Raw genomic sequence first — 27,957 nt, 5'->3', positions numbered from 1 at the left:
ACGAGCCCCCCGTCGCAGCCTCAGCACTCGCGCACCGCCGGCACCGCGGGGGAAGAGAGGATCCTGCCTTTGAGCCTTCGCCCCCCTCCGCCCACCCCCGCAAAAGCGGGAAACCCCCCGCCGGGGGCAAAGCCCCCCTCGGCTCAGCCCCCCCACCGCCCCGCGGGATGGGCGGCCGTGCCCCGCGGGCTGCGGGGCAGCGCGGCGGCGGAGCGCAGGTGGGGCGCCGGGCGGGGAGCCCCGCCGTGGGACTGGGACTGGGGCGGGGTGCGCGGCCGCGCAGGGCGGCGCGGAGCCTCCGCGGAGCGCGGCCGTGTCGAGCCCCCCCCTGCCCCCCCGGCGGAGCGCGGTAGGTCGGGCGGGCTCCGCGCAGGGCTCCGCGCAAGGATCCGCGCAGGGCTTCCGCGGAGCCGCCGGGAGCGCGGACGGGTCGTGCCGGCTCGGCCATCGCGGAGCGGCGGGGCGAGAGCTGGGAAGGGGCTCCGGGAACGGCTGGGTACGGGGCAGCCGCGGCTTATGTCGCCCGGGAGTTTCCCCACCACCACCGCCCCGTAGTTCCTATACCTTAACTATTTCTACCCTTCTACAGCTTTTAAGCTTTCCGTTTGCTTCTCAGATGGCGAACGAGAATAGACTGATACTTTAATGCTGGGCAATTAAATGATACAGAAAAGAAAGCGCAGATTTTTAAATACAGGGGAAAAGACGCCGCATTCCAACACAAAGACTCAAAAGATGTGTTTTGTTGTTGTAGCTAGTACTTATCAACAGTTCTTCTGTAACTTTAAATAGTTTTGTGGCTTGTCTTCTAACTAAATAGAGACTTTCATAATAGCCCACATGGCAAAGATCTTCTGTCTTATTCCATGCACCAAACTGTTTCTTGACTGAAGAGTTCCCAGACACTGGGGATGCTAAGATAACTCGGCGCTCAATAACTGATTTCTAAGGATTGCGTAGCTTTCAGCCACATCATTTGTTTTCTATTGCAATCGCAGGTTGCAGTTGTTGGTTGTTGCTCCACAGGCATTTCAACTGGCGTGTAAACTTAAATTGAATGACATCTCAAATACTCATTTCATAAATTCACCAGAATAGTCTCTTTAATAACCATCTGAGTTTTCTTTGTACACTGATTCTAAAAAGCATCTTACCAGGTTTGTTAAAAGCAGATGTATATTGCATTCTCTCCAGAGGTCTTAAGGAAATAGCGATCAAAGAAACAGTCGGGACTTCAGCATGGCTTTCCATGTGGAGGGGCTGGTGGCCATAGTTGTATTCTACCTGGCTATCCTGGCAGTTGGGATATGGGCTGCTTGGAAAACCAAGAACACCAGCAGCGAAGGAGACCGCAGCGAAGCTATTATAGTTGGTGGAAGAGACATTGGCTTGCTAGTTGGTGGATTTACAATGACCGGTACGTAAAAAAAAATCACCTTTTATTTTTTTCCTAATCAGCATATAATTTGTCAGTTTTCTGGCTGAATAATGAAGTGTGATCTGCATGTTGAATAAAACAATTGCTGCTAACATTGTTTATTGAACAGCCAAATGTAGCATCTGTATAAAAACAAATATTTTAATATCATACATGAAGAATATCTTCTATTTCTTATTCATTGCTTTCATATTCATCTGTAGATCAGACATGTTTGGGACAGAAGTATAGAATTTATAGAGATTAATAAGAATTCTACTTTTAAAATAACAGTTGTTGTTGTTAAAGCCATCCAAATTGGTGAGTTATATTTTGTTTAATCTGAGTAAAGCAAAGTTTATATGCATAAAAGATACAGGGTGGGGTGTGCAGCATCAAAGCATCAGTTAAGAATAAGTTTCTAAAAGAAAAATGGCATAAATCCAAACTTGTAACTCCACTGATTTCAGCAAACCTATTTCATGGATTCTTTTAGCGTCTTTTGCAACAGTTTGGCAGAATAATACACTACTGTCGGTAGCAATATCAGTAGGAAAAGCCTGGGTGAAGGAAGAGTTCTTCAGTAATTTTGTAAGCAGTGCTGTCTCCCAGAGCCAGTTGAACAAGGTGTCCTACCTGGGTAAACAAGGTATTCACAATATGATCCAAAATCTCAGGTCTTACAGCCAACATATGGGATCGGAACAAAAGGGCATTATAAGAAGAGTGAATTGGCCCACCATTTTTATTTAAGCAATTTATTTTTTAAGCATGCTTCATTTAAAAAAAAAAAATTTATTTATTCTAAATCCTATTCAGGCAAAGCCCTTTCAACTGCCAAATTGGATTTATCGGGTTATATTTATCTTTTGCTGTTTTGCCCTGTTCTGATTTCATAATTCTCTAATAAGGAAGAGACACATAAAAACTTGGGCCAAAATTCTGTGTTTTTTAATCAAGAGAAATTCCCATCACCTTTCAGGGGTATTTTGCTCATTCAGAGATTGACTATTTGGATATTGCGTAAAGAATGTTTATAAAAGTCAATAAAATTTGAATACAGGCAGTTATTCTACTTTTCACACTTTGCTATCACTTACTGTATCACGTATCCATTGGCCACTGAAGCATCAGCTATGATAAGATTCTGCTCATAGCAAGAGCTGGTTTGACTGCATTCTGCGGAAGGAAATGTTTTCAAGAACACTGAAAACAGAATATTCTGCAGAGCTATTGCTTGCCACAAAACTGTAATCATTAGACTGGGGGAGTGGAGACAAAACAAGACATCCCCCGCACAAGTGGTTATGATGAATAGCTTTGCCTGTGGAAGAAGACACAAATTCTGGTCTCCTTAATCCTGTTTTACAGAATATTTTTCATAACAGCTGAAGCAGAGATAAGACTTGAACTGGGGCCTCCTATATTGCAGGCAATCTCTATAACTGCCACAATTCACACCCACGTATGCTCATCGCGTTTCATGCAAGCTATAGAGATGGTGTAGTATATCATTGCTGAGGTAGAATATCAAGCTGACCCTAAAGCCTTTGCGCAGCTAAAATCATCATGGATTTTATACTATCAGGGTTCACATGCTTTCTCACCTCTGCCTTCCATAAATACAGCAATTAAAGCTTGAGATGGCAAGTAAATTACACTTTCAGTTTTGGGGTACCATGCCTGGCACACAGAGTTAGGTGTGGGCACAAGTCTATTGAATCAGGGGTTAGTCCAAGTTTTTTTCTCGGTGAGGGGGACTGGGGCACTTAGTTGGTAAAACCATAACAAAATAATTCTGAAAGTAAGCTTATCAAAATCCACAATAGTTTTTACTAAATGGTCACATTTTTCGAGGGTGTATTTGCTCCTTTAAAAATGTTAGATGCAGATTTTGCACCTCATAGCCATGACTCCAGAGATATATGGCTATTCCAATATAGTCTTTATGTTTTACAGCTTTAATATCTAAATATGAATTAAAAAGCAAAGCCTATCCCATAGAAGAAAAACACGACATTTTTTAAGATCTCCAGAAAGGATGTTAATACGGACATGAAGTCCTTAGGGTTACGGGATAAGGCCTAATTCTGTCTTTCTTGCCTGAGACGAACACTACCATCTTCCACGGATATTGGCTAAAAAAAGGTAGCAGCTTTTGTGGCTACTTGGTAGGGAGGAGGCCGGAATTTATCCTATAAATCTAAAATCAGATTCAGAGCATAAGGATTGTGACTTAAGATCCCTGGTGGATGGAATGGGATGGACCCAAGATTCCTGAGTAATTATAATTGATTTTCTAAATGTAATTTAAAGGCCTTAAATCAAATGCACTACCTATGACTAATGGCTGTGGACATATTTGGATGTATACTGTGATCCTGAAGAAACAGCTGTATGAACTAGCTACCGAAACGCCTAAACACAAAGCCTGTTGAAGGCTGAGTGTGCCTGCGGTTATCAAACTAGAAAGAGTGAGAACTGGGGATGGATCACAGCAGCTCATATTAAAATGAGCTAACATTGTACCATAGTAGACACGGCTTTAATTTGTGTATCATTTTTATGTAATTATAGGTAAAATGTTGCATTAGATATTAGCGTTCCCTAATTTGTGGGTGAAATTCTTAAGAAGTGGTACCTGCAACAAACCTGAGTCTATTTTGATTTCGGTGATTGAGTTTAAACCCTAAAGGAAATATTTGAGATTATATAATCAAATGCTTACAAACATGTTGAAAAAGTTAATAATCTATTGATGTCATTTTTTTCGTTTTAGTTGGATCGAGCTATGTATCTTTCCACAAGAAAAAAAGAAATATTACAAAGCTCTATCTTTTTTTTTCCATCCTTAGGTCAGGATTTTAATTTTACAGAACTTGATGAGCTGATTCAATAATTTGAGTGGTCAGACAAGGGATAGTTCACAAAGAAGTGCCAAAAAATTTGATTTTCTAATATGTATAAATGTATACAAAGATTAATTTCTGTGTTCCTCGTATGATGTAGAGGCAGAACTGCTCTCTGTATCCTCAGTATTTGTCTGATTATTTTTTAGGGTGCATGGTTTAAATGGATATTGGTATTTGCTGCATTTTTTGGTCCTTCAGATGGCAGGCAAAGAGAGGATTAAAATAGATTACTACGTGAGTGTTTCTGTAGATTATTCAATTTTGTATTCCTTTTGTCTGATTTAGGGGAAAAAAAAGAATTTCACCAAAAAAAGGTATTAAACTAACTTTAAAATTATGGCTTAGCAAACTGAGAATCAGAAAATTAATATCTAGGGTTGAAATCCTGTCCTATCATATCCCATTATTAAGAAGTATATTTACTCATGTCATTGTACGTGCTGACTACACATTCACCCCCTCAGAAAAAGCCGTAAAGCACCTTCCTAGAGCTCTGGGGCCCTTGGCAGATGTTCCAGAACAGTCGTGTGCACAGAAAAATTGATCAGCAGCTATTTTTCAATCCCCAATACAGAAATCAAGAAATAAAATTGAAAATAAGTGCTAAATTCTCCATGCCACCCTACCCAGCAATACCTGCCCATAGGGCACTGCTCCTGTCCCCAGCCAGGGAAGGGAAATGGCCCCTGCAACATCACACAGGAGGGAAGTGACCTGCCCCTCTCCAGAAGAAAATAAGGCAGCTAGGTGTAGCGTCCAAGGGCCCCTTGGGGAACACCCGCCACCTCAGTAGCAACCCCAGGCAAACTGGTGCCTGATGTTGAAGCTTCCTTGCACCACAGCTACGATGCTAGATGTCTGTCCTCGAATATGGGATATTATTCTCCATCTGGAAGTGGGTATCGTTCATGCAGAATCCATGCTCATGCTTTTTACAGGGAAGGAGACAAATACAATTCCCTTTCTAAATATTTGCTTTTGTTAATTGCATGCAGGTGCTTACAACCTATTCCATAAGTCTATGCTGCTTGAGACACAATAGGCAACATACATCCCACGTAGTCATGGACTCAGCGGTCAATGGCTCAATGTCTGGGAGAGATCGGTGATGAGGTGTCCTTCAGGGGTCCATATTGGGACCAGTATTATTTAACATCTTTGTCAGGGACATGGACAGCGGGGTTGAGTGCATCCTCAGCAAGTCTGCAGATGACAGCAAGCTGAGTGTTGTGGTTGATACTCTAGAGGGAAAGGGTGCCATCCAGAAGGACCTTGACAGGCTAGAGAGGTGGGCCGCTGTGAATCTTATGAAGTTCAAAAAGACCTAGTGCAAGGTCCTGCACCTGGGTCAGGGCAATCCTAAACATGGATACAGGCTGGGCAGTGAGTAGATTGAGAGCAGCCCTGTGGAGAAGGACTTGAGGGTAGAGGTGGATGAAAAATTGAAAATGAGCCAGCAACATGTGCTAGCAGCCCAGGAAGACAATCACATCCTGGGCTGCATGAAAATAAATGTGGGATGTGATGCTCACCCTCTACTCCACTCTTTTGAGACCCCACCTGGAGTACTGTGTCCAGCTCTGTGGCCCCCAGCGTAATACAGACACGGACCTGCTCAAGCAGGTCCAGAGGAGGGCCACGAAAGTGATCAGGGGGCTGGAGTACGTCCCCTACGAGGACAGGCTGAGAGAGCTGGAGTTGTTTCACCTAGAGAAGACAAGGCTCCAGGGAGATCTTACAGCTGCCTTCCAGTACTTAAAGGGGGCCTACAGGAAAGATGGGGAGGGACTCTTTATCAGGGAGTACAGTGAAAGATCAAGAGGTAATGGTTTTAAACTGAAAGAGGGTAGATTGAGATTACATATTAGGAAGAAATCCTTTACTGTGAGGACAGCGAGACACAGAAACAGGTTGCCCAGAGAAATTGTGGAATTGTTTAAGGACAGGTTGGATGAGACTTTGAACAACCTGGTCTAGTGGAAGGTGCCTCTGCATGAGCAGGGCGCTTGGAACTAGATGGTCTTTAAGGTCCCCTCCAATCCAAACCATTCCATGATTCTATGATTCTAGGACTCTGGTAACCAAAGTATCATACTTCTACCTACATTAATTCACACTGTCAAGAAGCACAAAATCCCAAATGTCTGACAACTTTTTATCTAGATTCTGTATCCCTGCCCTTCCCATCAAGGATCAGTGCTCACCCATCTTCTCCACGTGGTCCCACACGGGCATCACTCGCCCAAAAGTCTATCAATAACAGGGCTCCTTGGGTCACTTTTGTTGCAGAGTTTCTCTGCATGCACATTACTCATACAAGCCCATTATACTATTTCCAACATCAGAATTGTCCATTCCTGTGCTTCAAAATGCTAAAAGGGGGACAACTGTAATGCTCTGATTGCTGAAGATCTTTGATTCTAAATCTGTGGTGTAGTTTGGCACTGAGTTTAAAAAAATACCCACAGGTAGTATTTGCAAGACATCACATTTAAGCAGAAAAGAGTGGTCATATAGATTTTAATTAGATTTCTTTAGGAATTTTAATGACGTTTTCTTCATTTGTGTTTATCTCCAACTGTTTGTCCTAAACACAAAATCGAGTTTGCTTGTAAGATAGTGGATGCTGGGAAAATTCTGAAGAAGGCTTAAGGAAAAGGAATTTCTTACAGTTGTGGATTTTTACACAGAAAGCCTGAACTACTCTTTTATGAGAGGGCAAAAGCTGCTAAGGCAAATCAAAACAGCATTACAAAAATCTAGTACTTATAATGATCTGCCTGCCCGTCCTCAAACTACAGACCCAGATTCATAAAACTTACTCATTATACATTAGATAAAATCAAGAACTTTTTGCATGGAATCTGCAAACAAGAAGAGATAAACTTTATTACATAATTTGTTATGAATTATTTTTGCAGATGTGATCACAATACATTTCTGTGCTGGAGATTTTCTTTCATACATACTAAAAGTCCCAAGTTCTCAAATGTAGAAACTTCCCTTCAAGGCAAAGAATCAATTCATTAAGGGTCTGAGGTTGGTATATTAAAAATACTGCTGGTTTTTAGAGAGATAAAAACAGAAATATTATGGATAGCACAATTCACTTCTAGAATATGTCTTCAGGAAGCACAAAAATAAATGAGTCCAAGTTTAGAACTTAAATAGCAACACAAAACCACCGTGGTCCTGTATGGAAATAGAGTATTTAGAGAAGTCAGAGTTTACTCAATATTCTTTGTGTAGCCACAAGTTAAAATTTAGCAAGGTTTTAAGGGCAATTTTTTTCATGAAGGCCCTATTAAAAGATGCATTCACTAAACTCTTGTCTAATTTAAATGCTTTGAGTTTTCCCAGCTGGAACGACTTTATAACTGTATGTTTATTGTTCTTCTTCAGATCCCCCCCTACATCTCTCCTTCATTTGGACTAACACAAAGAAAGTGGTAATGATTAATGAGTTGATGTGCTTCATTCATTGTAAACAAGTTGTGGGGGACTCAGCTCTCACATCTTCACTGACTATACAGATGCTTAGACACCTTGAAGATTGTGTCAGTCCATCTGATTTATTTTTCATATGCTGAGGTTGTGAGTTTTTCAAATTAGGGCATCCTTGTATAGAAGGATGTCATGTCTGGCACTTCTCTACATATAGTAAAAAATAACAATATTGTAAGTGATGACAATTTCATTCCATAACATGGGAGGTTTTCTTTCTCTGTACATTCCTCTGACTTTTCCACCTCTTCTTTTTCAGCCACATGGGTTGGAGGAGGTTACATCAACGGGACAGCAGAAGCTGTGTATGTCCCAGGCTATGGTTTAGCTTGGGCTCAGGCACCTATTGGATATTCCCTTAGTCTGGTTTTAGGTAAGCAAAGAACTAAAGTTAATAGTCTGTCATTTTAAACAGTTCTGATAACAAGTCCATCATCTGAAATGAAACAACTAGGGTCTGATAAAAGGACACTGGGGTAAACTGGATCCCTTCTGCTGATAGGTTTGGCTATTAAAAAGAAAAACAGAAAATCACTATTAATAGTTTGATACCTTAAGTCTCCTGGCATGCCTTGGCAAGACCTATTTGATTATTACAACCATAGTGATCTATGGAGGTCACAACAAGAAAGGCTTTGTTGTGGTATTTTTTTTTAATTATATATACTAAGTTTTATATATTCAGGTTTTCTTTAAGTGCCTATATGACCTGGAACATGATAGTATCAGGGTACTTATAAATCCTGGAGTTCAAGAATGGCAAACAACCTTTCAAGTCAGGGAATTGCTTATACCTTACAGATCTTCACCAAGAATCTAAGTAACTTGTCTACTTTTGTGTAGGAAGTCTGTAGTAGAACCAATCTATTTCCTTAAAATTGGACCAAGCATCTTCTTAGATGCTGTACAAAACTCCAAATCACACGTCAAAATGCAAATACACAGTCCTGCTATATGCAGGGTCAGGGTGTAAAATACAGACAGTATTATACTTTTGAATGCTGTGGCCTCTAATTCCTGAAATGTAGTCTCAGAACTTCCTTACTTTTCTTAAAAATAATAGCAATTAAAAATTTCTCTCCATGTCTGAACCATGTGGAGCAGCTCGCAACAAAAGTATTGCCTTGTGAGCCATGTTGGAGACACCACAAGGTTGTCAACTGCGTCCTCTCAGTTTATGAATAGATCGTGTCCCTATCGCAACAAAAAAGATACCATGTTTTTAATCTTTTATTGTGACTGGTGTATTAGCCTTTCTAATGATACTTGACCTCTCAGCCAATTTTGAGTCTTTTCTCATCATCCTCCCACCTAGTCTGTCCCTTTGTTTCCTTGGCTGATTATCCAGGTTTTCTTGTCCCTTTTATTTCTTCCTGCACAACTTGGTTTCCCTCCTGACTCTTTTTTTCCCCTTGGAAATGTTTTCCTATGACCTGTCCTGGTTCTCCTCTCTTCCCAGGCAGAAACCTTCCCCATCATAGGTGCTCCTCTCTGGAATGTGTAGGCCATCTCCAGTTCCATTAGTAGTTCCCATCCCTGAAAGCATCTCTATTTCTTGTAAGGAAAACAATAACAGCAGATGTCTGCTTGGAGATCTGGAGACACAAGTTAATAATAGCCCAGAACAGGTTGACCTACCCTCTCCTCTCATTTCCAGCTGTTTTTAGATATCCAGGATTTTTTTCCTGGGAATTATAATGGGCACTGCAGAGAAAGAAAGTCTGTATCATGTGACCATATATCTCTCTGCAGAGCACAGATAGGAAAGCATTTCTGTAGGCGTATCTGTATATGCGGGTTTGGGGGGAGGGGTTGTTTATCCTTCTTTTTTTTAAAAAAAATCAAAATTATAAATACGAGTCTAGGACAAATATTATTGCTTTTAGACTGGAAGGATTTAATGTCAATATAATCTCCCTGTTAGTTCAATGTTGTGCTGCATACCACTTCTCCTAATTCTTCATGCAGTTTAGTTTTAAAGGTTAGAATATCTCCTATTTCCTTTGACAGACATTTGAACATACTAATGACTCTTTTTTAATTCTTTTATTTGTCTTTTGTAATGATCTAAGGATGTAATGATGACATAACAAGTAGAATAGGAACAGGATCCATGACTAATACAAGAACAATAAGAAAATGCTGGAGGGTTTCTGCACCCAAACAACGTGCCTAAAGACAGGATTAACAAAAATAGTATAAATAAATTGTGATTGGTAAGCTAGTATCTTCTGTTTAGGTAACTTAATGAAATGAAGAAATAAGGCAATACATAGAAATGTGGAAAATCTTCTGTACAATATGAGGCATGCATTACATATCTTGAGATGAAGAACTTAACTAAGGGATGCCAAATACTGTACAGTAGATTTTATTGGGAACTGACTGGTTTTCCAGTTTTTTTATTTTACCCTATAAATTCCATTTGAGCAATTTTACCATGGTAGGTGTCTACTTAGTTATAGTCATGTGCAGGTCTCAACTACACAGGTTTCCATAAAAAGCCTCTTTCAGCTTTCCTGAGATATGTCCTGTTTTTTCCCCAGCCAGAAAGAATTTGACTGTACATTAGAAAGGTGAGACCTTTGCACATTTATGTACATATCCAGCCCATATCCCAGTCAAGCAGAGCAGAATTATAATATATCAAAATTCCTGACCAAACATAAGTGAAATATGTGTATGACAAACGTCTGGGGGGCCTGACACCTGCAGAGCTAGGAAGGCATCTAATCTACCCCACAGGTGTAGTAAGGTTGATTTAAGCATACATAATAAATCTGAATTGTCCTGAAAGACTCATATTTGCGGTGTGTGCACTACACCATGTGTGAACTCAAATTTCTGATCCAGGAATCCCAGACAGCTTTATTTTTAGAACAGAACCAAGTGAAAATTCATGCTGGATCCTGCTCTAAGAGTGAACAGGATTAGGCAGAAAAGCCTTTCCTTTAGACTGATCCAAAATAAGACAAAACTCTGATAAACTTCATAATGCCAGATTAAGTAAACTGAACCAGACAAAATAAGACAAACTTATTTTGCGTTATCAGACCATAGATATTAATGGTGTGGATGTGTTTAGGTAATTCTGTGGACAGATGTAAGGTAAGAGTTCTTAGAGGATATTTCAACTGTACTTATTTCTTAAAAAAGAAAAAAAACAGTAATACTGATATTTTTGTTCCCATAACTGTCAATCAATATTTTACTCCTTGATGGCAATGCATTCCTCCACTGCAGCTGGTATCCTATGCTACTTTTCTTTGTAGGTGGCCTTTTTTTTGCAAAACCCATGCGATCCAAAGGCTACGTGACAATGCTAGACCCTTTTCAGCAGCTTTATGGAAAAAGGATGGGAGGACTACTGTTTATTCCAGCTTTAATGGGAGAAATGTTTTGGGCTGCTGCCATCTTCTCTGCCTTAGGTAAGGAATAAGCAGTATAAAGAAAAGAATTTTCTTTAATATAATATAAAATTAATATAAAGAATTAAGAAAATCAGAAATGCATGAAAACTCTGGCCTCAACTGCTAACTATCCTAGCCAAATGATTCAGAGTATGACAGGTCTCAGAGCCATTCTAACTAGTAATTAAACCTGGTAATGGTACCTCCTTAATTATTTTAGTAACGGAAAAACACACAAGGTATCTATTAATTTTCAGGTACCTTTAAGTCGTCCCTTTTCAAAGAGCATGAAAAGATTTAGCAACAAATTTCCTTTCATTTTGAGGGTGCCGTGAGCGATTGCAAGTGTCCCTTTTGTGTCAAGGCTGACCCAACTTCTCTTTTATGCCACTGAGATCACAGAAGTGAATCAAAATTTCCCTTGAAGTTATGAAAGATTATCGTCAATGCATCTAAACAAAATAACCCTTTGCATATAGGAGACCTACGAATACAGAACTTGCCATAGCACAAATAATAAAACAGATGCCGATCAATAGGTTGAAGTATTATTCAATTCTAAATGGGTTTCTACTCAACAAAATGAAGAAAATACTTAGGAATCAAGAAAGGATTCAGAGAATTAGTGGAACTATGACTCAATAGAAAAATCACCCAACTACTCATCCAGTCCTGAAAAAAAAATCAGTTTCTAGGGTTTTTAATTATATTTCAGGCCTGAATTTAGCAATCCCTTCAAGAATTAAGAAAGCACTTGAGTTGAAGCACCAGTAGTTGACTTTTACCAGCTAATCATACTCATAGTGCACATGCATGTGGTAATGCTTTCTAGCACAAGCTATTTTAAACAGAAAATAAACTTTGAAGGCACTCTCCAACTGTGCTCTGATGAACTGCAAAGCAATGGGGAGCTTGTTTACCACCATTTCATCACAAAATCCTTAAAGGACTAAGTATAAACTACATGCTGAGGTGATAGGAGTTGAGTAACTTGAAGAACACTCTGAGTATTTGGAATATACTTTCTTTTTGATTGAGGACAAACTAATCTGTGATATTTCAAAGCAAGCGGTATGAATAGCTTTCTAATAGGTTTATATTAACAGCTGACAGTTAAAGACTGTCAATAACTATAAAGGTCATTGAGGGTTTTTATTTTAACTATTCTGTGAATTCTCTGGTTATATTTTAGCTCCTAATTTGCACACTTGTCCTCACTGATGAATATTTAATCCCAGTACTCTTCAATTCTTGATCTTCCTAATGATTTCTTGCTTGGCAGGGTTACAGAAGGGAAAGACAGGCTTCCAGCCTGTGAAAATGGTCTGAGCTTGTAATCCTTAAGCACGTGAACTTTAAAGGCTCACTGCCCAACAAAAAGCCACCTGGCAGCTCTCAGCAGCTCTTATATACCACACACCATGTTGTGTTCTACTGCCAGAATATTTTCACCTGTGTGGTCAAGAATTACGCATCTACAGACCTGCAAGGGCTAAAGGTTATTGAACCATGCTTCATTTCAATTATCCTAATTAGAAGGAGAGGAATTTAAAAAGAAAAGACAAAAAAAAAAAAAACAAACCATGGTTTTAAAAAACGGCAATCACTTTAAATAGCTAATACATCTAAGGGAAATGTGCAACCATCCTGATAGCTGCTGGAAGAGCAGTGCAGGAGGCACAAGCAATTCAGGAGGTTTATTGAGTTCACTGACAACAACTTCCTGAAACAAATGATCTGGGAGTTGATGGAGGGAGGTGCTCTGTTGAACCTGTTAGTTACAAACAAGGAAGAACTAGTTAGAGATGTGAAGGCTGGAGGCAGGCTTGGCTGCAGTGTTCATGAGATGGTGGAGTTCAGGGTCGTGAGAGGAGGGAACAAGACAAAAATCAAGACCACAACAATGGACTTCAGGAGAGTAGAGTTTGGCTTCTCCAGGGATCTGCTTGGAGGAATCCCATGGGAGACAGCCCTGGAGAGGAGTCCAGGAGATCTGGTTGATATTTAGGAATCACCTCCTCCAGGCTCAAGAACAGTCTACTGTGACAACTAGGAAAACAAGCAAAGCTGGCAGTAGACCTGCATGGATGAAAAAGGGGCTCCTGACTAGGCTCAGACATAAAAATGAAGTATTCAAGAGGTGGAAGCAGGGATAGGTGACCTGGAAGGAATACAGAGACACTGTCCAAGCATGCAGAGAAGGGTTTAGAAAAACCAAAGTCCATCTGGATTTGAATCTGGCCATGAAGAGCAGCAAGAAAGGCTTCTATGAGTACATAAACTAGGGAAAATGTGGACTGCTGTTGAATGGGACAGGGGGACTTGGTAAGAAAGGGTATGGAAAAGGCTGAGGTACTCAGTGCCTTCTCTGCTTCATTCTTTGCTGGTGGGACCAGCCTTCAGGAATCCCAGGACCTTGAGAACCCTAGGAAAGTCCACAACAAGGAAGGCTTGCTAGAGGAGGATCAGGTTAGGAAACATTTAAACAGACTGGAGAATCACAATTTCATGGGACCTCATAGGATGCATCCTGTGAGTGCTGTGGGAGCTGGCTGATAACATTACAAAAACACTCTCAGTAATCTTCTGAAGGCTGTGGTGATCAGGGATGTTCCTGAAGACTGGAAGAAAACAAATGTCACTCCCATCTTCAAGAAGGGCAAGTAGGAGGATACCAGGAACTAAAGGCTGGTCTGCCTCACCTCAGTCTCTGGGAAGGCGACACAGCAAATACTCCTGGAAACTATTTCCAAATAAAGGAAGGTCAAGAAGGGGATTAGGAAGAGTCACCATGGATTTATTGAGAGGAAATGATTCCTGAACAACCTGACATCTTCCATGACTGACTTGATTCACAAAGGGAGAGCAGGTCATGTTGTAGATTTCAGAAAGGGTTTTTTACACCTTTTCCCATAATACCCTCGCAGACAAACAGATAAAATGTAGACTAGATAAGTGGACAGTGAGGAGGATTGAAAACTGGCTAAACTTCTGGGCTCAGAGGGCTGTGATCAGTAGCATGGAAGCCACCAGGTGGCCAGTCACTGGCTGTGTACCCCTGGAGTCAATACTGAGCCCTATATTGTGTAACGTCTTCATTAATGACCTGGCTGACGGGACCAAGTGCACCTTCAGCTAGTTTGAAGAAAATAAAAACTGTGAGGAGTTGCTGATAGACCAGATGGGTGTATTGCCATTCAGAAGGACCTCAACAAGTTGCAGAAATGAACTGACAGGAAATTCATGAAGTTCGACAAAGGGAAATGCCAAGCCCTGCACCGGGGTGGGTGGGGGTGGTGTATAATCTGATGTCCCAGTACAGGCTGGGGCATAACCAGCTGGAAAGCAACTTTGCAGAAAAGAACCTGGGAGTATTAGAAGGCAATGAAGTTGACTATGATCCAGCACTGTGCCTTTGTGGCAAAGAAAGCCCATTGGCTTTCTTATCCTGGACTGCATTAGAAGAACCACTGCCAGCAAGTCAAAGGAGGGGACCCTCTACTCAGCACTGGTGAGACACATTTGGAGTGCTGGATCCAGTGCTCCCCAATGCAAGAGACATGGACACGCTGGAGAGAGACCAGTGAAAAGCCACAAAGACAAGTAAGGGACTGGGGTATCTGGAGAGGCGAGATAGTTGGGACTGTTCAGCCTGGAGAAGACAAGGCTCAGGAGGTTCTTATCCATGTGCATAAATACCTGATTTGGCAGTGGGGCGAGCACAATAAAGAAGGCAGAGCCAGACTCATCTCTGTGCCACCCAGTGACAGGACGAGAGGCAATGGGCACAAGCAGAACTACAGAAAACCCCATTTAAACTCAGGAAAAAACTTTTTTTTTTTTACAGTGGGAGAGGTCAAACACTGGCACAGGTTGTCCAGAGAAGTTGTGGAGTCTCCACCGCTGCAGATATACAAGACCTGACTGAACGTGATCCTGAGCAACCTGTTCCAGCTGACACTGCTTGAGCTGGGGCTTGGGCTAGACAATCTCTAGAGATACCTGTCAGTCTCAGCAACTCTGATTCTATGAGCTGTTTTGTGGAGACTGACTGGTCAGCTCAACATCGTGGTTTGTTTTCTACAAATGAAACCTGATTGATGGTGCTCGGAAAAGTTCTTGGTTTCTAGGTTAACAATGGAGGATGGATTCTCCAGTTTGCAAAGAAACCCACTTTTGTCCCATGTAAAAACTTCAAGGGCACTTTAGAAGGCTCAGTGGACAATCGTCTCTATCGCTGATGCCTCCTCTACTGTTCTGTCCTTGGTCAAAAGGGGCTTACGCAGAGCATAAGTGATACGAAAGGGTGTGATGTGTTGCAGCAGACCTCGCTGAAGCACAGCCATTTCTGCAATGATACGCTTGCTCCCATGTGGCTGCAACTCACCCAGGGATGCTTCAGCTGTCTGTGCGTGGCTGCTTGTCCCTAGACAGAACAAGAGAATGTAGTCCTTCCAGAGCTTGAGCAATGTAAGGAAAGGCAGTTGGGACACTTCCCTCCTCCATTTCGTAAGAACCTGCGAAATGACACATGTTAAGCTTAGACCAACAGGAGCCTTTATTCTCCCACTCTCTCAAAGGTACAGAAGGGGTGTGCAGAAGGTACAGGGGGGAATATTTTCATGCTGTTGCTAAGTGTCAGACCAGCACCTGTACATGCAACTTAATGAAGGTGAGCCTTCTTATCAGACAAACTGGAACATACACTAACACAGAGTGTTTTGTTTTTCCCCCTAGGTGCCACTATAAGTGTGATCATTGACATCAATGTCAATATTTCAGTCATTATTTCTGCCCTGATTGCAACTTTGTACACACTTGTGGGTGGACTTTATTCTGTGGCCTACACCGATGTAGTTCAGCTCTTCTGCATCTTCCTGGGACTGGTAAGTTTGGCTTTTCTTCCCTTCTTTGTTGAGGATTTTGTCCTGAGCATTTTGATGATTTCACAGATCCCTGACTCTTTAGAGTCTGCATTTACATCCATGTATAGCCTGGACTTTGACAATAATGCTGACCAAGAGGCCCAATTCTTTGGCTTTTTTCCATCCAGTCTGATAGTGCAAACACTCTTGCAATTTTCTTGCTGAGTATGTATCTAACTCAGGATAGGACTGGAGCTGACTCTTTCTGTATCTGTCCATAGGACTGTGACATAGGCACTGGAAGGAGGCATCAGACGTAGGAAAGAGTCAGTAGAGCAGTCCAGAAACACTGCATTGGACCTGCAGAATGGATGCTCCCCTAATTCTCCTGTAGCTGTCACCTACTCACGCAGCTTAGTTAAACCTCCTGTTTTAAATTACCTTCTTGGATTTTCCCTCATTTCCCTCCATTGTGCTTGGAGACCATAGCATAAGAAGTCTCACCAGATAACCTTGCTGTTTGAATATGGTGGTATGAATACCCCTTCACCAGCTCTCAATGACATGCTAGTGGGTAGCCTTTTCTTTTATTTACTGCTGTTCTTTAAGCCCTACTCTGAAAAGCATCAGTGCAACAGGCCTCAGATCACAGGGGTGCAATCAAAGAAGCTGCTGTCCTCGTTTGCCAGTGGCAGTAATAGATGGTCACAGGTGTGCAGAGATCTGAGACAGGCTGAAATAAATGGGGTGGCTCAAGGTGAAGGAACTGAATGGTACATTGGGGACCCAAAGTTGTTTCCCTGCTTTCACCGGCATTCTTGTGCAGCTCTAAGGAAATTGCTTCAGCCAGAGCTTACACAGTTGGTCACTAACCAACCCTGTGTGTGTCCTCCCTTCTGTGGCATCATGCTATGAGGCCTATGGCCTTAATTGCAGAAGTGCTTAGCATTCCCTGTTGTAACAGACTTCATGGGAATGGTGGTAATTACCTTGAAAAAGCAAATCCAAGTTCCAGCTGACCACCTCAAATGAAGTTATTCCAGATCTTCTCTCATACTTTTGTTCTTCACCTGCACAGTGGGGAAAATACTGTCTACTTCCCTAACATGCATGTTAATATTTGTGAACGATTCAGTTTCTACAGATGGTGTGCATTAAAGAAATTCCCCAAATTGTAGATAAATCCAAATACAGAAATGCTTTTCCAATAAGAACAACTCATGCACCGCTAAAGACCCTGATCCTATAGGAATAACAACCTGTGATCCAGTATTAAAGGCAGCATGAGCCTGACAGGGAGGGGAAAGCAAATGAAGGTTGTATAGCAGTCTTCTAAATGGTTGCATCCGTAGCTTTAATAATGTTCCTTTAACTCAGAGTAGGCTTTTTATGTAATTTCCCATTTAAAATAAACAGCAATAATGTCATATAGAAGGAACCATATTCATAACCTCAAGAGTCATCAGTGGGCCTGGAATCCTCAGAGAGCATCTAAATGGTCATGCTCTAGGTGAGGCAGTTTTAGGTGAGATGGGACACGTTCACAGTAGGTGTCACAGCAGAAGGCGTCACAAGCTCAGGTATCCCAGCTTCCCCTCCAGGAGCTGGAGCAGTTTGTGTTCCCACTGGCACAGAGCTTTACTGCTCATTCCTCTAATGTCTGTTCCTCTCCTGCCCCTTACCCAAGAGGAGGTGCTTCTTGTAATCACTTCTGTTCCCTATCACAGCTCCTCATTTCAGCCACAGCTCCTTCCTTAGGCTTCCATAACCTCTACCCCAGCCAATCCACGTACTTCCCTGGTTTTCCCCTCACAATCCCATGTAGTCTCTGTCCTTCCCTCCTCACTCACCTGTATTCATATCTGGAATTCTCATCTCCTTGTCGCTATTTTGCCTAGTGAGTCATTCCCTGATCCTACACTGTATCCCCCCTATTTACTGACTCTTCATCTCAGCTGTATTATTATTTCCCAGTCGTAAACTCTTTGTCACCACGTAGAAGTTCTTTTTTTCTGCTTTCCAATCCCATGAGGTCCAGGTCCTTTTAGCTACCTGCTAGTTCCACCCACAAGCTTCAATTCCCAACATAAAGTCACAGTTTGTGCTTCACTTCCACAAGCCTTGGTTTTATTTGCCCTCCATTCAAAACAGTGAATTTCCTACTCCGGTTAGAAAGGGCTCAATAAAGAAAGTCCGTCTATGTTTATATTAAGCAAGTTAAACAGTATCAAGGTGAAAACACAGGATCATCTGTAGTGCAAAGCAGTCCTGGCACTGTTTTGGCCCGCACCAACTAGTACTTTCCCAGATAGTTCCCAGGAACACTGAGAGCTGTCCTTTTAGGCAGGGAAAGGAGTCTAGATGTATGGATGTAAACCATGACATGTCAGTGAACTGCAAGGCCAGAGAAAGTGTCTTGACTTGTTTTATTTACTAATATAGAGGTAATCCTCCTCTGGCATAACTTGAGGCCATTTCTTCTTGTCCTATCACTTGTTACTTGGGAGAAGAGGTGGACACCCACCTCGCTACAACCTACTTTCAGGCAGTTGTAGAGAGCGACAAGGTCTCCCCTCAGCCTCCTCTTCTCCAGGCTAAACAACCCCAGCTCCCTCAGCCACTCCTCATTATTACTGTTAGGACCAAATATTTCTCTACAGCGTGGTCCAGGAAAGTGTATAAAGAATATATGTGGAGTTTAGGGAAAATAAAATGAAGATATATCATTCCTGTGTGTAGACACAGGAAATGTGTCTTTCCTGCTGATTTTGTGATTTACACTGGTTAATTCTCTGCTTATACTCACACTCTCCAGAATAGAGGTAAGCTATCCACTACTAAGCTCTCTGGATTTCGGAGATGCTCCACCAGCACATAACCTGACTTTTCTGCAAGTCATCTCAGCAACTTGGCTTTTGATCTGTAGCATGTGAGAAGAAAAAAAAACCAGACCAATATTAATATTAAAATTTCCTGGGTGTAGAATGCCTTCTTTAGACCTGAACAAAGTGCTACTCTTTGGTTTCAGTGGATCAGCGTACCTTTTGCGATGTCCCATCCTGCAGTGACAGACATTGGGCTCACGGCTGTGCACCAGGTGCACCAAGCACCATGGCTTGGATCTATCAACTCACTTGACATTTACACATGGCTGGACAATTTCCTTTTACTGGTAAGTGACAGCTTGTATGAAGGAATGAAACATTTAGGCACTCACACTGTTACTGTGACAGCTGCAAATAATAGAGAGTCTAGTTAAGAGTTTCCAGCAAACTGAAAACTTTTACCCTCTTGACTTCTGTTCAATATTTCTGCACATTTGAATGATTGCAGTGAAATATCAGTAGAATATTGTAGCACAGCTGTCAAAGTCAGCATTGCCAGGAATGCAGTTTAAATATCATCAGGCTGAAAGAGTTGACTTATGCTAAAATTAATTAAACTTATGCAGCTAATACTTAACTGATGTCATTCTTGGCAAAGGAATTTATATATTGCAGAAGGCAATAAATATGTTGCACAAATGATTAAATATGCCTTAGGTATAGGTGATGTAGAAAAAGCTTCGCAGAGATGGATGGATGGATGAATTCGTACATGCACACATGCCAGAATGAACTGGGGGCTTTCGTTATTTAATACCCATGTATTACACATGGGATTGGTGGTTATTAAGTACTTTCCATTAGAAGTTCTAGCAACACATGCTAACATTTTCCATTCTCAGTGTCCCTGAGCAACTCTACACTGTTTTTATTATCACATTGTACTTTGGGATTCCTTTCTCTGATTGGTTGGTCTTTTTTTTTTTTTTAATAATCTAAGCCAAATATCTTCAGAGTTTTCTGATAATTTGGCTATTAAAGTATATCGATTTATCCAGCTTAAATCATTCAGAGATTCTCAGAAAGCCAAAGTATGACATTAGCTCAAGTGCCTGTATTCTGTGTAAGCCTGAAGGTTTCGTCTCTGATGATGACCAAAGGAAAGCTCTGATGCTGCCAAAATGTGACACATTTTCTTTTATCTTGTTTTTTTCATTATCACTCAAGAAATTTATACATGCTTGGAAAGCTTTGTTAAAGGAACATTATTAAGGCTGCAAAGGAGAGCAGTCATAAAGAGCAAGTCAAAATCGGAGTTGCCTGTGAAACATTCGTTTGGTCCCTGTGTGTGTATGAAACATATATGAAACACCTGTATACACACTATTTGGTCCAAATTCCTCCTGCCTCATTTAGTGTGTAGAACTGGCCTGTGCACATTCAGTGAGCAATTTGCTTTGTTTTCTTTCCACGCTGTCTAGTCATAGGCACTTACTTACTTAGGGGAGGCTATTCAAACCCTGCTCTCAAGACAGAATTTTTAGCACTTGGTTTTTCAGCCTTTGATAATACTCTTTTGTGTCATATTTTGCAGACATAATTTAAGTCTAATCAGGATCTTCATTGTTATATACCCAAAAACAGAGAAGCGTTGCCACCATAAAAGAAAATTTTCGTCTGCTGCTTTATCTGTAATTTCTATTGGTGTCATATTTGCTCAAGACAGTGTGAGAATAACTTTTCGGATTCTTGAGTTCAATGTATACAGAACATGTTGCCTTGTTTTGATGACCACACGCATTCATAAAGGAAGATAAAATCTTGCTTTCGAATTCTATAAGAGTTTAATCTCATTTTGGCTGCAGGAGGGTACTGGAGGCCAAGTTCTTAAAATATGAAATATGACAATAGTATTTTATAACCTTTCGTATGGCTTTATCAAGTATTTATACAGCTCAATATCTGGGCATCAGAGAGACTATGTAAGCGTGAAGTGTTGTTGCTAATTGTACAGAGGAATAACTTGTCTAAAAGAACGGGATTTAAGTGGCTTTACAACAGTGACATTACTTGTGAGAATGAAAGTTACAGCTGTTACTGACTGACTGATATTCAATAAATAAAGAGCAGCAACATGCTCCCTCTACTGTGATAGCAAAAGAAAATCCAGAGTTAGCCCCCAATGACGGGATGCCATTGTGTTTGCAGACATTGGGAGGAATTCCATGGCAAGCATATTTCCAGCGAGTTCTTTCCTCATCTTCTGCCACATATGCTCAAGTTCTGTCATTTCTGGCTGCTTTTGGCTGTCTTGTGATGGCTCTTCCTGCAGTACTCATTGGTGCAATTGGAGCATCTACAGGTAAATGATTAAAAATGAGTAGTACAAAAAAAGTAAAGTGAATAGTACAATAAATGTATGAAAACCCTACAAAGCTTATGCTAGATATAATCTAGGCTGGTGACATCATTAATCAATTCATGACTTCAACAGGAGACTACACTGAAAAGTAATACTGTAGAATATTTCTCCCAGGGGGAATTGCTCCTACCCCAGAGGTGGAGACTAATTCATTTTGCACATTCTAGGTACGTACAGATGTAATATTTCTATTTAATGTTTGAGTTAGATTCTGGTACTTTTATTTGGTCCTAACAGTAATAATGAGGAGCAGCTGAGGGGAGCTGGGGTTGTTTAGCCTGGAGAAAAGGAGGCTGAGGGGAGACCTTATCGCTCTCTACAGCTACCTCAAAGTAGGTTGTAGCGAGGTGGGTGTCCACCTCTTCTTCCAAGTAACAAGTGATAGGACAAGAAGAAATGGCCTCAAGTTGTGCCAGAGGAGGTTTAGGTTGGATATTAGGAAAAATTTCTTCACCAAAAGGGTTGTCAAGCATTAGAACAGGCTGCCCAGGGAAGTCTGGTTGAGTCATCATCCCTGGAGGTATTTAAAAGACATGTAGATGTGGCACTTAGGGGCATGGTTTAGTGGTGGACTTGGTAGTGTTAGGTTAACGGTTGGACTCAATCATCTCAAAGGTCTTGTTCAACCTAAATGATTCTAAAAGATTTTACGATATATCAGGAATTTCTTATCTTGACCAAAACATCCTTGTCAAGGCCTTTGCCACAGTGAGACAAATGCTTTATTAGAAATTTTTAATGTGTGGCTTGGATTACAGACTCAAAGCTCATTTGTCATAAACAAACATGGATCCCAGACTTGTTTTACTGAGGAAAATGAAATTTATGAGCCATGCAAAGTTTTAATATTAAACTTCCTACTGGTTAAGCACAGGCTGTGGTCAGACTTAGCTTAGAGACAAGTTAAAATGCCGAGCAGAATTAAATCTGCCTAAGAGAAACTAGTGGGACACTGCCTCTCTGAAATGCCATTGCTCTGGCCCTAAAAACAGTTTGGTCATTGAACGTGAATGAAAATGTGGCAATATGAATAGCTCACTACACATGAAGTCAAGAGATGCCGTAGCTGATGACTACTACTGTTACTAATAACATACTGGTGTCCATATTGCAGCCTGGAACGAGACTGAGTATGGTGTCCCTGACCCCATGACTAAAAAAGAAGCAGATATGATTTTACCCATTGTGCTCCAGTACCTTTGCCCAGTCTATATCTCATTCTTTGGCCTTGGCGCTGTATCTGCTGCTGTGATGTCGTCAGCTGACTCTTCAATTTTATCAGCAAGTTCTATGTTTGCTCGGAACATTTACCAGCTTTCCTTCCGGCAAAATGTGAGATTACATTTTCATTTTTACTTTTACAGAAAATTTTAGGTGAGACCTTAACTAGGTGATGCATAGACTGTAATGTCATAATGAAACACCCCTTTACACCCCTTTCACATTCCTGCCTATGACTAGAAAAAGTATAGCATTTCATTCCTAACAGTATATTGAATAAACTGAAAGTAATAAAAATATTTATGGTTGTGACTGACAACAGAGATGAAAAAGCTAGCTCAGGGGAGGTGGTATCAAGAGTTCTCGTGGCACTGCAGTTTATCCAAGCAGCTCCTAACTATCGCTGCAACCATAAGTTTTACTTAAATCCTTAACAAAATGGGACATCTTTCTGAATTATGGATTTATCAGGAAATCATTTGACAACAGAATTGGCTAGTGAGTCAGGGATTTTCTTAAGAAATGGAGAAGAAATTCTGATGCTGACATTTTTTTCAGCTTGAGCCATATTGTGCTTATATTTAAAAGTTATTTCTAACACTACTCTTTTATTCGTTGATGCTTTGTCAAACTTTTCTTTATGCTCAAAGATTAATGACTTTGGGAATGGCAACCATAACCCTTGGGTTTTTTTCACTGCACTTGAGACAGAGATATTTGTTTGTAAATATTATTGAATATGTCATGCAGTATTTTATATTGACTATGTGCATAAATGTCGGCATACATACATTGCCTTGAAGAAAACACCTAACACTGCCCCTTTTTTGCAGGCTTCAGACAGGGAAATCGTGTGGGTCATGAGAATCACTGTTTTTCTGTTTGGAGCATCAGCAACAGCAATGGCACTGTTGGCTTCGTCAGTGTACGGCCTGTGGTACCTCAGCTCTGACCTTGTTTATATCATCATATTCCCCCAGCTCCTGTGTGTGTTATTTATTAAAGGAACCAACACCTACGGTGCCATTGCAGGATACTTATTTGGCCTTGTTCTCAGAATAACCGGAGGAGAACCGTACCTCTACCTTCAGCCCTTGATCTACTATCCTGGCTGCTATCCAGATGAAAATAACATCTATATCCAGCGATTCCCATTTAAAACACTTGCTATGCTTACCTCCTTCTTTACTAACATTATAGTCTCCTACTTAGCCAAATACTTATTTGAGAGTGGGACTTTGCCACCAAAGCTGGACTTCCTTGATGCTGTTGTTGCCAGGTACAGTAGAGAACACATGGACAAAGCAACTCTTGTAAAAAGTGACAATATTGTATTAAATGAACTTGCACCTGTGAATCCACGGCACAGTCTAACTTTGAGCTCAACTTTTACAAACAAGGAAGCCTTCAATTATGTTGATTCAAGTCCAGAGCTATCCAACACTGAAGATAATTAAAAAATCTGGTAGCCACAGGCAAAGCAATGTGAAGCAGGATATTCTACAGAGAATAGTAAGAGGCATTTTATCAGAAAAAAAAAGCAAGAACTGGGAATAAAATGCCGCTGCACAATTCTTTAAGTTGTTTCCAGGAGCGGGAGCATCCTATGGGAGGAACTCTTTTCTGTTATTATCTAACATGTTGCATTAGATCATAGAGTGTTTACCAAAAGATACACTCAGATCCCATTCTTTCCACCCAGAACTATATACTGTGTAATTAAAGAAATATTTACAATTGAAAATATACATAACAGAAAAAGTACGATGGTTATTTAGCTAGGACATCGTATGAAGAGATTGTAATGCAATCACTCTGAAATACTATCAGTCAACATTTTATTGGCATTAAGTGAAAATATATTGTCACAGCTATAAGTGATTTATTACTAAAGAGCTAGTTGCTTGAGCAAAGACAGATACATAACTTACCTGGGTTTTTGGTCTCGTTGGTTTTTTCCTCATAAAGAAATTGAAATAATACAAATCTAGTATTTTATTATTTGTATAAGACAGCAAAATGTACAAATAGTAATAATTCCTTATAGGATTCCTGAACACCATATATTAATTAAAAAACTTATAACGAAGTCACCAGTGTAAAATTACATTATACCCAATGCAAGATGACTTGAAGCCAAATATGTTACCATAGGTATTCTTTTTTTCCTGTGGTTAGTGGATGTCACCAATGGAGGATAACAAAATTTTTAAAGCAATAATTGGAGTTGAAACTCAGCTTGTGAGAAATGACAGAACTCTTATGAACTAAATAGAACTTTTCAATGTTGAGAAAAGAAGCCTTATCTTGACTTAGCATCAAAATGAACACTTAGCAAAGCAGTCTGACACCAAGCAACTTCATCAATGGAACAAATATTAACAAATAGGGAGAGTCAGGAAGGCTTGGAAAAAAACAGATGAGAGGGTTTTCCATGAGGAAAATTCCCATTTTTCACATAATAAAAAAAGTATTGTCAAAGTCTTTCAGGTTGGACTCATTGAGATTACTCTGGAAAGTGTAGCATTTCCATGGGAAATCACATTTTCTCAAAAATCTGATTTCCCATAGGAAAAACAGGTTTGCTGGGCAGCTTTCCATGTCTGTAAGTGTCTACCTCTGAAAGCAGCAGCAGCTTGGAGGGGAACTGAAAGGCAAGATGAACCCACAAACATAGAGAAAGGCACAACGGTGTCTTCTGCTAAATTCTGGAGTCCTTCGTTAACAGCCATCCTCCTGGGCCATCACGGTGACTCTGCAGAGCACCAGCAGCAGCCAGGCACAGGGGAGACTTCACTCATGAATGGAATGCTGGCCAGAAGCAGCAAAGCAGGGAGGTGAGGCTTCTTCTGACTTGCCCTGGCCAGGAAGGAACACACAATGTCGTTTCCATCTGCCCATGGCTGAGACAATTGTGTCTGTCCCCGTTGGTACGTGCCTTTCACAGTGGGAGATCTAATAGCTAGATTTCTGTACAATTAAGAGTTATGCTCCAATAATTCTTTTTGATATCTACACGTGACACAAAATGTTCAGCTGAAATCCAGATCTCCTCCTGTTGCTGGTCACTGGTGAAAATTCTTTAATGTTCAAACAGGAGAAGCTATACTGGAAGACAGGAGAGGTAAGAATAGGTTTTGCTGCTAAAGGAAGAAGCCATCAACTTGTGCATTCAATGTTGACATAAACTTTCACAAGGTTGAATCCTTAGATATGTTTTTGCTCCTTTTGTGGAGTTTTAACAACATATATATATATATTTTATACATAGAGAAAATTAATTTTAGAGATGTTGATTTTTTTCTCCATATACTACATTTAAAAATAACACTGCATCTCAGTTCTGAATATGCATTGTGAACTGCGGTACTACTGTGCTAACAGATATGGAGTGTGCTATGGATCTGTGGGATCAAAATCAGGATCTGCACTAAAAACCCAGAAAAGCCAATATAGCAAAGCAGTGAAAAGTTCCTGCAGGGTGAGTGAATGAGCCACCACTGAAATTCCAGGTGCTGAGGCTCTCGCAAACCAGGTGCAAGCCCAGCAGTATTCATTACCCCATGAACCATGGAAAAGAATAGAGGAAAGAGATCATACAGAATAGAGGGGGGACAACAGAGCTACTGCTGAATTATTATCCATTTCTGGCCCAAATCCACTAGCCCAATTCCCTTCTTACAAGAAAATATCAAACAAGCTTTTTGCTTGCTTACATAGCCAAGGCCAACTGCCAATGCTGCAGTTCCAAAGTAAGTCAGAGGATCCCATTTTACAGCCACCTGTAGGTCTTCCTGAAAATTTTCAGATTTGTGTAGGAATTGCTAGAATTTCACTATGAGATGCTGCATAGTGGCCAGATGCTTTGAATACAGCAGCATTTCTGTATCTTTTATTTCAAAATTCCCAATAGTGGGAGGAGAAGGAAAGGAGAAGGGATTCAGCTGGAATCATTTAAGAAACCATGGCTGAAAAATAAAAATCTTTCCTTTTCCCTTGTATTCCCTTGTTGCCATAAAAGCATAAAGGCTTTTAAAATGCTCAAAATGAAAAAGTTAAGTGAAAAATTAAAATGCATTAGTCCAAAAATTTGAAGCCAGATGCTTTCAACATTATGAGTATTTTATACTGTTTATCCTATTGAATATTTTTGTGAAATCACTGTGATTTCACAAAGTATTCCTGTTTAGATGGAACTATGCATTCTCTGGTGGAAAATGGTTCCAACAAAGCTGTCCAGTGCTCTCTGTGGAAGCTGAAATGTTCTTGCACTTTTAAAACTAGCACACCATGGAAGCTTCATCATGCAAAGCAGAGAAGTGGCACTGAAGACTGTTCATCGTGTGACCATAACTCTGCTTTCCACATACCAAGTCTCTATGTGTGTTGTTGTGTGAGTCAAACTCACACTGCAAGTGGTTGCAGTGGTGGGCTGCGTTGTGGAAAGGACAACTCCAAAAGCCAAACTAAACAACCCTGTGCAAAGTCTGTTTACAAGTTTTCTTGCCTTAGTTCAGCTGTCCTACCATTAAATTTCTACAAAGATATTCATACAACCAAAGGCCATATCTATAAGTGATAGCTCGGGGGGGGGGGGGGGGGGGGAAGCAAAACCAAAAACAACACCCCAAAAAAAAATATAACAAAGTACAAACAAGTTACTTCCACAAGTAAAATGCCAACAGGATGTGATTCTTCAAGTAGACCTTATTTTCGTGGGAATCATCAGATGCTCCTTCTCCACTTTCGAAATTTGTAGACAGTAGTACAGTGCACTAAATTGTGTCTATAATCAGTGAAGCAAACAGTTCATTTTCAGACACTGAGGTTATTGTTTCTGAGCCTACAATTTCTAGCTAAAATATTCATATCAAGATCATACATTTTACTTCCATGTAAATCACATTTGTGAATAGCACTTATTTGACAGGGTTTTTTACCTCCTTTGCATGAGACGTGTTCATAAAATCAAGGTTAATAACATAGCTGAGATGTCAAAAAAAGTTATTATTTCATCTATATTTGTCCAATCGGGATGGTATATGTATTATCAATAAAACATACTTTTGTGAACCTGAACTGAATGTAAGCATTAAGTGGATCAAATAAAGTAAAAGATTTAGTCTTTTATTTTCATATAGTAGAACGATTTAGGATTTCAAGTATAAATATAATAGGAAAAAAACTGTTAATCATTTTTTCCTTCTGCCCTTCGTGTGTATTTGATCAAGTCCCATGTGCAGTTAGACTGTAAGTTATTGTAAGTCTGCTATTAATCAGGGCAGTATTTGTGGCTGTTGTTAAAAAAAAAGTATATTTTTGTCTGTGTCAGAAATCCTATATTAAGACTATACCTAATGAAGCAGATAGGAAGCATAATA

At 40.5% G+C, this 27,957-nt stretch overlaps 1 protein-coding gene across 1 annotated transcript; it reads left to right on the top strand.

Moving 5' to 3' along the window:
- Nucleotides 1–27,172, top strand: SLC5A7 (solute carrier family 5 member 7). Its single transcript, XM_075092156.1, has 9 exons — nucleotides 1–218; nucleotides 1,195–1,417; nucleotides 8,093–8,206; nucleotides 11,106–11,261; nucleotides 15,981–16,129; nucleotides 19,137–19,280; nucleotides 21,142–21,295; nucleotides 22,470–22,687; nucleotides 23,410–27,172. Exons 2-9 carry the CDS (start codon nucleotides 1,240–1,242, stop codon nucleotides 24,031–24,033), a joined length of 1,737 nt encoding a protein of 578 aa, XP_074948257.1. The 5' UTR covers nucleotides 1–218; nucleotides 1,195–1,239; the 3' UTR covers nucleotides 24,034–27,172.
- Nucleotides 27,173–27,957: the final 785 nt, after the last annotated feature.

The sequence above is a fragment of the Phalacrocorax aristotelis genome, chromosome 1 (assembly GCF_949628215.1).
Source record: "Phalacrocorax aristotelis chromosome 1, bGulAri2.1, whole genome shotgun sequence".
Classification (NCBI taxonomy): domain Eukaryota; kingdom Metazoa; phylum Chordata; class Aves; order Suliformes; family Phalacrocoracidae; genus Phalacrocorax; species Phalacrocorax aristotelis.
Note: the sequence above shows the minus strand (reverse complement) of the source record. Positions and strands in the feature narration are given on the sequence as shown.